The following is a 12,266-nucleotide window of genomic DNA, read 5'->3' as shown; positions in this document are numbered from 1 at the left end:
TAATTTCTATTGCTTTGGGAGACTGCCTGAGAAAATATTCATGATGTTGATGTCAGAGAGTGTTTTGCCTATGTTTTCTTCTAGGAGTTTGATGGTGTCCTGTCGTATATTTAAGTCTTTCAGCCATTTGGAGTTTATTTTTGTTAATGGTGTGAGGGTGTGTTCTAGTTTCATTGCTTTGCATGCAGCTGTCCAGGTTTCCCAGCAGTGCTGCTGAATAGACTTCTTTTTCCCATTTTATGTTCTTGCCTCCCTTGTCAAAGATGAATTGACCATAGGTGTCAGGGTTTATTTCCGGTTCTCTATTCTGTTCCATTGGTCTGTCTGTCTGTTTTGATACCAGTACCACACTGTTTTGATGACTGTGGCTTTGTAGTATTTCTTAAGTCTGGGAGAGTTATGCCTCCTGCTTGGTTTTTGTTTCTCAGGATTGCTTTGGCGATTCTGGGTCTTTTGTGGTTCCATATAAATGTTTGGATTATTTGTTCTAGTTCTGTGAAAAATGTCCTGGGTAATTTGATAGGGATTGCATTGAATCTGTAGATGCTTTGAGTAGTATATCCATTTTTACAATATTGATTTTTCCAATCCATGAACATGGAATATCTTTCCATTTCTTTATATCTTCTTTGATTTCTTTGATTATAGTTTTATAGTTCTCGGCGTATAGGTGCTTTACCTCCTTGTATTCAGGTGTATTCCGAGGTATTTGATTTTGTGAGGTGCAATTTTAAAAGGTATCGTATTTTTGTATTCCTTTTCTAATGTTTCATTGCTGCTATGCAGAAATGTGACTGACTTCTGAATGTTAATCTTATATCCTGCTACTTTGCTGAATTTATTAATCAGTTCAAGTAGTTTTTGGGTTGAGTCCTTAGGGTTTTCTAGGTATAGTATCATGTCATCTGCATACAGTGACAGTTTTATCTCTTCTCTTCCTATATGGATGCCTTTTATTTCTTTTGTTTGCCTAATTGCTGTGGCTAGGAATAATCTCAGCTTTAGAACACCATTTGAGATATAATAGTGGCTCAATAAATACATGAATAAAATGAAATACAATCCCACTACCCAGAAATAATTACTGTAAGGATGAGTATATCCTTGCAAAAATAAGTATTATTATATATGTGATATTCATACGTATCACAGGGCAGAATTATAGTATACATGATGTTTTAGTAACCTGATGTCCTGAGTTAACATCATGCTAAAAAAAAAAAGAAAATTATAGGCCATTATCTTTGATGAATATAGATGCAAAAATTCTCAACAAAATTTTAGCCAAACGAATCCAACAACATATAAAAAAGACCAAGACATACGCCACAACCAAGTGGGATTCATCCCAGGTTCACATGGATGGTTCAACATACGCAGATCAATCTATGTCACACACCACATTAGCAAAAGAAAAATAAAAAACCACATGATCATCTCAATAGATGCAGAAAAAGCATTTGACAAAGTCTGACATCCATTCATGATAAAACTCTTACCAAAGTGGGTATAGAGGGAACATACCTCAACTAAAAGCCATTCATGACAAAACCCACACAAATGTAATACTCAATGGATAAAAGCTGAAATCCTTCCCACTAAAATCTATGCCCATCCACTCCCACCACTTTTATTCAACATAGTATTGGAAGTCCTAGCCACAGCAATCAGAAAAACAAAAGAAATAAAAGGTAAACAAAATGGAAGAGAAGAGGTAAAATTGTCACTGTATGCAGATGACATGATACTACTTAAAGAAAACCCAAAGGACTCAATCCAAAAACTACTCAAACTGATCAACAAATTCAGCAAAGCAACAGGATACAAGTTTAACATTCAGAAATCAATTTCATTTCTGTATATTAACAATGAAATATTAGAAAAGGAGTAGAAAAATACAATACCTTTTAATTTGCACCCAAAAAAATCAAATACCTGGAAATAAACCTGATCAAGGAGGTGAAAGACTTACATGCTGAGAACTATAAAACATTAATCAAGGAAATGAAAACAGGAGTTCCCATCATGGTACAGTAGAAATGAATCCAACTAGGAACCATGAAGTTATGGGTTCAATCCCTGGCCTCACTCAGTGGGTTAAGGATCTGGCATTGCTGTGAGCTCTGCTATAGGTTGCAGATATGGCTTGTATCTGGCACTGCTGTGGCTGTGGCCTAGGCTGGCAGCTACAGCTCTGATTGGACCCCTAGCCTGGGAACCTCCATATGCTCTAAAAAGACAAAAGACAAAAGACCAAAAAAAAAAAAAAAAAACCAAAAACCAAACAGGGAAATTAAAGAGGATTCAAAGAAATGGAAAGATATTCCACGCTCCTTGGTTGAAAAAATTAATATTGTAAAAATGGCCATACTACCCAAAGCAATCTACAGATTCAATGCAATTACCCATGACATTTTTCACAGAACTAGAACAAATAATCCAAAAATGTATGTGGAACCACAAAAGACCCAGAATCACCACAGCAATCCTGAGAAACAAAAACCAAGCAGGAGGCATAACTCTTCCAGACTTCAAGCAATGTTACAAAGCCGCAGTCATCAAGACAATGTGGTACTGGTACCAAAACATACATACAGACCAATGCAACAGAATAGAAAACCCAGAAATAAACTCAGAAGGCTATGGTCAATTAATCTTTGACAAAGGAGACAAGAACATAAAATGGAAAAAGACAGTCTTTTCAGCAAAAATTGCTGGGAAAGCTGGACAGCTGCATGCAAATCAATGAAACTGGAACACACCCTCACATCATGCACAAAAATAAACTCAAAATGGCTTAAAGACTTAAACATAAGGCGAGACACCATCAAACTCCTGGAAGAGAAGGGCAAAACATTCTCTGACATCAACCTTACAAATGTTTTCTCAGGTCAGTCTCCTAAGGCAACAGAAATCAAAGCAAAAGTAAACCAATGGGACATAAAACTGACTTTTGCCAGCAAAGGAAACCATTAAATAAAAAAAAGAGCACTTATAGAATGGAGAAGATAATTTCAAATGATGCAACTGACAAGGACTTAATCTTGAAACTATACAAACAGCTTATACAACTCAAACAGCAAAAAAGCCAACAATGCAATGGAAAAATGGGCAAAAGACCTGAATAGACATTTCTCCAAGGAAGATATACAGATGGCCAACAAGCCATTGCTTAACGTCCCTGATTATTAGAGAAATTCAAATCAAAACTACTATGAGGTACAACCTCACACCAGTCAAAATGGCCATCATTAACAGTTCAACAAGCAACAAATCCTGGAGAGGATGTGGAGAAAAGGAACCCTCTTGTACTGTTGGTGAGAATATAAAATTGGTACAACCACTATGGAAAACAATTGAGGTACCTCAGAAAACTAAATATAGAACTACCATATGACCTAGCAATCCCACTCTTGGGCATATATCTGTAAAAACTTCCCTTGAAAAAGACACAGGCACCCGCATGTCCATTGTAGCACTATTCACAATAGCCAAGACATGGAAACAACCCAAATGTCCAATGACAGGTGAATAGATTAGGAAGATGTGGTATATATACACAATGGAATACTACTCAGCCACAAAAAAGAACAAAATAATGCTATTTGCAGCAACATGGATGGAACTATAGACTCTCATACTAAATAAAGTAAGCCAGAGAGAGAAAGACAAATACCATATGATATCACTTATATCTGGAATATAATATATGGTACAAATGAACCTTTCCACAGAAAAGAAACCCATGAACTTGGAGAACAGGAACTTGTGGTTGCTAAGGGGGAGGGGAAGGGAACAGATGGACTGGGAATTTGGGGTTAATAGATGCAAACTGTTGAAAAAAAATAAAGGCAATTCAACAACTCTAAAAGAAAAATCATGGGACTATTTCCATGTAAATAAATATATCTATACTCAATCATTTTCAGTGAATAAATTGTATTTTATTATATAACTGCATCATAACTCATTTAATCAATGTCCTATTGATAGACATTTAGGCCATTTCTATTTTATATTACTATTTCACAGCATCAAGAACAAAAGGAAAGTTTATGCAAATTTCCTTTAAATAACTTTTTAGGAGAAAAACTGCCTAAAAAAGAATATACAAATTTGAGGAGATGGGATTAAGTTGGCAGAATAGAAGGACTAGAGTTCAACTTCTCTCCTAAAAACAACAAAATTACAACTAAAGTCTGAGTGATCTACAACCAAATGGACTGGAAACCTTCAAAAATATATCCTACTCCAGAAGACAAAGAGGAGGACACATCAAGAGGTAGGAGGGGCAATTACACAATATAAGCAACCCCATACCTCCCAGGTGGGAAGCCCCACAGACTGGAAACTACTGGTTCACAGAGACTCACCTACAGGAGTGAGAGTTCTGAGCCCCACATCAAATTCCCACGTGTGGGGATCTGGCACTGGGCGAAAGAGCCCCCGGAGTATCTGGCATTGAAGGCCAGTGGGGCTTGTGCACAGGAGCTCCACAGGACTTGGGGAAACAGAGACCCCATTCTTAAAAGGCACACACAGAAATTCACGTGCACTGGTCCCAGGGTAAAGCTAAGTCTCCATAGGAATCTGGGTCAGACCTGACTGCAGATACTGGAGACCTCCTGGGAAAACAGCAGTGAATGTGGCTTGTTGTGAGGGAAGGACACTGGAAACAAAGCTCTTGGGAATATTCATCAGCTTGTCTTTCTCTGGAGGTGGCATCTTGGGAAAATCTGGCCCCACCTGTCAGTCAGCTGCTGAGAAGCCCCAGGGCAAACAACAATCCAGGTGGGATCACAGCCCCACCCATCAGTTAACAGGCTGCCTAAAGACCCTCAGGCACACAGCTGCCTCTAATCTCACCTAGAGACAAAGCCCCACCCACCAGAGGGATTAGAATCAGCTCCACCTACCAGTGGACAGGCATCAGTCCCATCCATTAGGAAGCCTACAACAAGCCCCTGTACCAACTTCAGCCACAAGGGGGGCAGACACCAGAAGTAAGAGAGGCTACAACTCTATTCTCTGTAAGAAGGTCACCACACCAAAAACCTATAACAATGAAGAGACAGAGAACTATAACTCAGATGAGGGAGAAAGAAAAAACCCAGAAAATCAGCTAAGCGATGAGGAGATCCTCAGCCTCCAGGAAAAAGACATTAGACTGTGGATGCCGAAGATGATGCAAGACATTGGAAATAAACTGGAGGCAAAGATGGATAACTTACAGGAACACTGACCAAAGAGATACAAGGTATAAAACTTAAACAAGAGATGCAAAACACAATAACTGAAATAAAAAATTCACTAGAAGCAGCCAACAGCAGAATACAGGAGGCAGAAGAACGAATAAGCAAGGTGGAGGACAGATTAGTGGGAATTACGGATGCGGAACAGAAAAGAGAAAAAAGACTGAAAGCAAATGAAGAGAGTCTCAGAGAACTCTGGGACGATGCTAAAGGCACCAACATCTGTATTGTGGGGGTGCCAGAAGGAGAAGAGAGAGAGAAGGAGACAGAAAAAATATTCCAAGAGATGATAGCCAAAAACTTCCCTAACATGGGAAAGGAACCACTCACTCAAATCCAGGAAGCACAATGAGTACCATATAAAATAAACCCAAGGAGGAATACCCGAGACACATATTAATCAAACTGACCAAAATTAAAGACAGAGAAAATCTTGAAAGCAGCTAGAGAAAAGAAACAAATAGCATACAAGGGAATCCTGATAAGGTTATTGGCAGATTTTTCAGCAGAAACTCTGCAGGCCAGAAGGGAGTGGCATGATATACTTAATGTGAGGAAAGGAAAAAACCTCCAAGCAAAATTACTTGACCCAGCAAGGCTCTCATTCAGATTTGAAGGAGAAATCAAAAGCTTCACAGATAAGCAAACAGTAAGAGAATTCAGCAACACTAAACCAACCTTACAACAAATACTAAGGGAACTTCTCTAGGCAGAAAAGAAAAAGCTACAACCAGAAACAAAAATACCACAAATGATAAGGCTCACCAGTAAAGATATATATATATATATATATAGTAAAGATAAGAAATCATCCACACACACTTATGCCACCAAAATCAGAAATCATGAGAAGAGGTGGGTACAAATGCAGGACACTGGAGATTTCAATTAAGAAACCAACAACTTAAAGCAATCTCATATATGTAAGACTCATATCAAAACTTCAGAATAACTGCAAACCAAAAATCTACAATTGATGCACAAATAGAAAAATCAACTCAAATATAACACTAAAGATAGTCATCAAACCAGAAGAGGATAAAACAAGGGAAGAAGGGAAGAAAAAAGAGCAGCAAAAACAAATCCAAAGCAATTAATAAAATGGCAATAAGAACATACATATCAATAATTACCTTAAATGTTCATGGACTAAACGCCCTAACCAAAAGACATAGACTGGCTGAATGGATACAAAAACAAGACCCACATATATGCTGTCTTCAAGAGACCCATTTTACTTCTAGGGACACATACAAATTGAAAGTGAGAGGATGCAAGAAAATATTCCATGCAAACGGGAACCAAAGAAAGCTGGAGTAGCAATACTCATATCAGACAAAATAGACTTTAAAATGAAGAATATTTTCAGGGACAAAGAAGGTCACTACCTAATGATCAAAGGATCAATCCAAGAAGAAGATATAACAATTTTAAATATCTACACACCCTACATAGCGTCACCACAATATATAAGGCAACCGCTAAAAACCTTAAAAGGAGAAATCGACAATAACACAATCATAGTGGAGGACTTGAACACCCCACTTACAGCAATGGACAGATCAACCAGACAGAAAATCAATAAGGAAACAGGCCCTGAATGATACACTAAACCAGATGGACTTAATAGATATTTATAGGACATTCCATCCAAAAGCAGCAGAATACACATTCTTCTCAAGTGCACATGGAACATTCTCTAAGATTTATCACATCCTGGGCTACAAATCCAACCTTGGAAACTAAGAAAATTGAAATCATATCAAGCATATTTTCGACCACAACACTATGTGACTGGAAATCATCAAGAAAAAAACTGCAAAAAACACAAACACGTGGTGACTAAACTACAGGCTACTAAACAACAAATAGATCACTGAAGAAATCAAAGAGGAAATTAAAAAATACCTAGAAGCAAACGACAATGAAGATATGACACTCCAAAACCTATGGGATGCAGCAAAATCTGTTCTAAGAGGAAAGCTTATAGCAAAACAAGCCCACCTCAGGAAACAAGAAAAAGCTCAAATAAACAAGCTAACTGTACGTCTAAAGCAGCTCAAGAGAGAAGAACAGACAAGACCTAAAGTTAGTAGAAGGAAAGAAATCATAAAGATCAGAGCAGAAATCAACGAAATAGAAATGAAAACCATAGAAAAGATCAATGAAACGAAAAGCTGGTTCTTTGAAAAGATCAACAAAATTGATAAACCCTTAGCCAGGCTTATCAAAAAAAAAAAAAAGAGAGAGGACTCAAATCAATAAAATTAGAAATGAAAAATGAGAAGTAACAACAGACATCACAGAAACACAAAGGATCATAATAGATTACTATATGCAAAAAGAATATATGAATTTGATAAATACTTGATAAAATGTGCTAAATATTATATTTCACTACCACAAGTAGAAAATAATGATGTTTTTTCCCTCACTTGTCAATTCTAGAAATTTTAACCTATTTAACTTGTTTGATAATTTAATAAGCTAAAGTAATATTTCTATTAATTTGCATTTCTTTTTTAACTGTAGTTCAACAGTACTTTCTATTATTATTGATCACCATATCATGTTATTTCCTGTTTATTACTTCTGTTATTTCAATTTCTATATTGAATTATCATCTTTTCCTTTTTTATGTTTGAAAAAGCCGTTCATAAAAGAAAGCTATTGACCCATTGTCAGGTATATATGTTGCAAAAATTTCTTTTCCCGGAATTGCCACTTGTATTTTAACTTTGTATGCAGTGGGCTAAAGTGGGTTTACTTTGTATGATAATATACTTAAAAATTTCTATTATGTTTTCTGGCTTTGGCATCACGTTTAGAAAAAGCTTCTTTACCCTATTATTCTATAAACATACTGCTGCATTTTCTTATGTTACTTTATTGGTTGTATAGTTTATATATTAAAGTCTTCCATGTGTCAGTATTTGTTTTGGTATAAGGAATGAGATAAATGTCCAATTTTATATTATGAATAGCATTTCAGTTAACTCAATACCACTTTTTTAATAATCTATTTTTGCTACTGACTTGAAATATCTGTAATCGTATATACTTCTTTTTGCCTGGTCCTATGATAATTCCACATTGTTTTAATGATTGAAATTTGATATTTTCATAAACATTTTCATACTATTAAAATCTCTCAAAATCAAAGAAACTTGTTAATTCAAATTAATATATTTATATAAGAATAAAACAGGAGGTTCCCGTCATGGTGCAGCAGTTAACAAACCCAACCAGCCTCCATGAGCATGCGGGTTCAATCCCTGGCCGTGCTCTTTGGGTTAAGGATCTGGCATTGCCGTGAGATGTGGTGTAAGTTGCAGATGTGCCTTGGATCCCACTTTGCTGTGGCCCTGATGTAGGCCGGCAGCTACAGCTCCCATTGGACCACTAGCCTGGGCACCTTCATATGCCATGGGTGAGGCCCTAAAAAGACAAAAAATAAAAAAATAAAACAATTGAGAGGTTCAAAAATATATATATTTGAATAGCATAGTGGTCCATAAACAAATACATAAATTTATCAAATGATAATTGTGGTATCAGAAATCAGAGAGTAAAAAGAGCATATTTTTCAGCAAACAATTCTGAGATTATCAGCTCAGCAATTAGAAAAAGGAAAGTTTGTTTCCTATTTCATTCCATACTCAAAAATAAATTCCAAGTGCATTAAAAATTTAAATATAAAAAAGGAAACCATAGACATAGTAAAGAAATATAGGTAAATATTATTTTCAGGAGGAGGAAGGCAATTATAATCACGATACAAAACTGAGAATCTATAAAGGAAAATTAACATGATCAACTTTTAAAAATATAAGCAGATTTTTAATGGCTTCTCTATATTTCATTAAATACATGGCCATAATTTACTACCATTCATATATTTTTATACATCTGTACAGTTTCCAATATATTGTTATTATAAATAATACTATAAAGAACATATCTGTGTTACACTAAGATTGTCTTTGAGTGGTCTTTATGTATTGAAATTTGCGGTATCTCATTTTTGTTGGCAATAATTGGGTCATTGGCTTAGGTCTGGGAAACAATGTTACAGAGGCTCTTTGAAAAATAACCTGTTTTAAAGAACTAGATATTTAGAGGTTTGTATGATCTTTTCACCACCTGGTGCTTTCTTTGTCCTGCATAGTGTGAAGGTTTTGTTGGCAATGTCTAGAATTTTTTGAGTTACTGAGGTTAAGAATTACCAACCCAGCTCAGAATTTAGTTTAGTTGTCTCTAACAGGTAATGAGGACCTTTGCAGGCATCAATTTACCTGCCATAAACTCAACCTGACATTAGAAGGATTTACACCACTCTCTGCCCAAATTTCTGATTTCTCTTGATAGTTTTTACTAACTCTACTCTATGTATTTTGCCGTATCTTTCCTAAATCTGTTTTTTAATCTGTTTATCTCTTAGAATAATAAGCTCTACAGTTATGGGTGGGCAACACAGGGACACAATGGAAATATTCTGAGCCTTGTTTTTTGCTGTTCTTGGTGGTAGAGAGGGCTGTTGTTGCTTTGGGTTTTTTTTAACCCTTTCAAAAGCCAATTTTATAGAAACTGAATTGGTTATATAGAACCAGGAGACTGAGTAAAAACTCAAGTATGACCAGAAAAGAAATGTGCCAGTGAGAGAGAAAAGTTTCTGAAAATGTGACATTTATGTTTTTGTTTTGTTACAGTGAAGAAATAGAAAACTTGCTTTCAGAAATGAAAACTTCAGTTATGATTAACATTAGACAGGAATTTGATGGAACATTCTCCCTAGTTTGCCTCAGCTACTTGGGTCATTGTCAGCCGCAGGCTAGTTGCCTTGAAAAGCCCACCCACCACTCATTGAGGACTTTACAGTGTGTCCCTCACTTTGAAAGGTGGAGTGACTTACCAGTAGGCACTGTGGCAAAAAACAATTCTAACTGTATCTTGTTTTTTAGTACCTATTCTGAACTCAGTCTTCCAATATCCCATTTCATAAGGCATTTGAAACTATGGCTTCTGATAAAATCACTGGTCCAGTTATCCATTGTAATAATATTTGCACTAAGCAGAGCCTTTGTGCATTCTAATATATGCTATATGACAATGATGTCTTAAGTTATATAGTATGAAACATCCCACTGTCTTTGGGAAAAAGATGAAGGAAGTCCTATTTATGAATTTCAACCTTCTTATGAAGTCTGCTAGAATTAATGCAAAAGTAATTCATAGGTTCCAGCTTAGACCATAAAATCAAACAAACAAAAAAAAAGTGGCCATACTCACTCATTGGGGGTGTCCTTCTGGCCACAAAAGTGGCCCTGGCTGTCTGTAGGATAGGCCACTCTCCTGGGGTCACCATTGACCCAGGCTGCAGGAATAAGAAAAGACAAAAAAATCAGCAACAGCTGGCTAAAAGCAGCCTGATTTGAGAAATTAGAATGCACCACTGCAACACACCAACCTCTCCCCTCGGTCACAAAAGATTATTGATTTTCTTCAAAGAGTAATTTCTTAATGAAAAGTAAAATAAAATATGGATGAATCAGTCAGAAAACACATTTCTTATTCGCTCAGGATTCATCTGGGTTGTAGCCAAAATATGAGGTAATGCACTTAGAAAATGACATTTATTAAAATATGAATTAGAGGGCACACTACAAATGCTTGGTTGGCAAGAAGTTACTTTTTTCTAGTCCTCCAAACTAAGTGACTTCATAGTAGAGCTAATAAAATTTATAGTAAATATAATGATGTAATTCTTTTGAGTTATACATAAGTGAAAACCATTTAAAAATTCCAAAGAATAAAACTATAATGCCCAATTCATATTGGCTAATACTTTATGATTTCATGTGACACTGTAAAGGCAAACAGCAGCCACTTCAGAAGTGACACATAATAAAAATTCACTATACATTTTGTCTGATAATCTCAAAGTTGCCTCTGAATATCAAGTATTTTCAAACTTCATGAAATTAAAGATTTGATTCTGTTTTCTCTAATGATGATGAACAGGCTCTATCCCATGCATGCTAATCACTTTTATTTTCCAAGAATTATAAACTTGACAGCTAGACCAGAAAACTACACACGTTACACGCATTAGCTATATTGGGCAATACCCCATAATTCTGAGTATTTCTAATGTCTCTAATTTGATTAATGCAGTTCCTAAACATCTGGGAAATGCTCCGGTCACCTAATGCTTGCCTCTGCATATGGAAAACATATCTCTTTGTCCTTTGCTTCCTTTTAACATTTGCCCAGCTATCTCCTTACCCACATTTAATGGATTTGACAGTTCATGTTACAATTCAATCACTCTTATGTGTGTGACCCATGTGACTAGGAAAGATAAAAAATAAATCAATTCTGAATGAGAATTTTAATATGGGAAAGAAATTTTTCTCAATAACTTTTTGCATCCATCCAAGCCTTTCCTTTCAGTATCTAAGTACCCGAAAAAGTCTCCTTTGTCTGATTCTTTCTCCAATGTCATAGAGGCTAAATCATTTTCATCTTCTAATACCATCTTATAAAATCTGACTCATTCGGGCAGTTCTCTGCTGCCATATCCTCCCATTTTTACTTCCCAGAATAAAGAAAGTGGACTATAAATAAGAATTTAAATGATGTCTAAGTGTTCAATGTACAATGTCTGCAGACACTATTTTATTAAATGCTATTTTTATATCTTAGTTTGTGAGATCCCTAAGCAATCTAATTTTACCTGACTCTATATTCTGTTAGTATGTTACTCTTAACTTTATTACCAAGTGTTTTAATCCTTTTCTATACAATTAATTCAAAACAGGCAGATAAAGAAGCATTTGGATTGCTAAATTTGCTACTTAATATTTTTACAGCCCTGAACAGGTCGCTTACATGTTTTAGTCTTGATTTTCTAATTTGTTAATAAAAATGGGTATAATAATGTCCAGCCCCAAAGAATGTTAAAAATATGAAAGAAAATAATGACAGCAGAATCGCTAATGTGGTGTTTAGCAT

General features: G+C 35.8%; 1 protein-coding gene across 7 annotated transcripts in view; it reads right to left on the bottom strand.

The window, feature by feature from the left end:
* SLC44A5 (solute carrier family 44 member 5) overlaps positions 1-12,266 on the bottom strand; it is a 414,235-nt gene that overhangs the window by 70,039 nt on the left and 331,930 nt on the right. For all 7 annotated transcript variants that reach the window (XM_021096466.1, XM_013996232.2, XM_021096464.1 and 4 more), the window contains one exon: positions 10,542-10,626. In XM_021096466.1, coding sequence (XP_020952125.1) covers positions 10,542-10,626 — 85 coding nt within the window. The remainder of the gene's footprint in view (positions 1-10,541; positions 10,627-12,266) is intronic.

Source organism: Sus scrofa, chromosome 6 (assembly GCF_000003025.6).
Source record: "Sus scrofa isolate TJ Tabasco breed Duroc chromosome 6, Sscrofa11.1, whole genome shotgun sequence".
Lineage (NCBI taxonomy): Eukaryota > Metazoa > Chordata > Mammalia > Artiodactyla > Suidae > Sus > Sus scrofa.
Note: the sequence above shows the minus strand (reverse complement) of the source record. Positions and strands in the feature narration are given on the sequence as shown.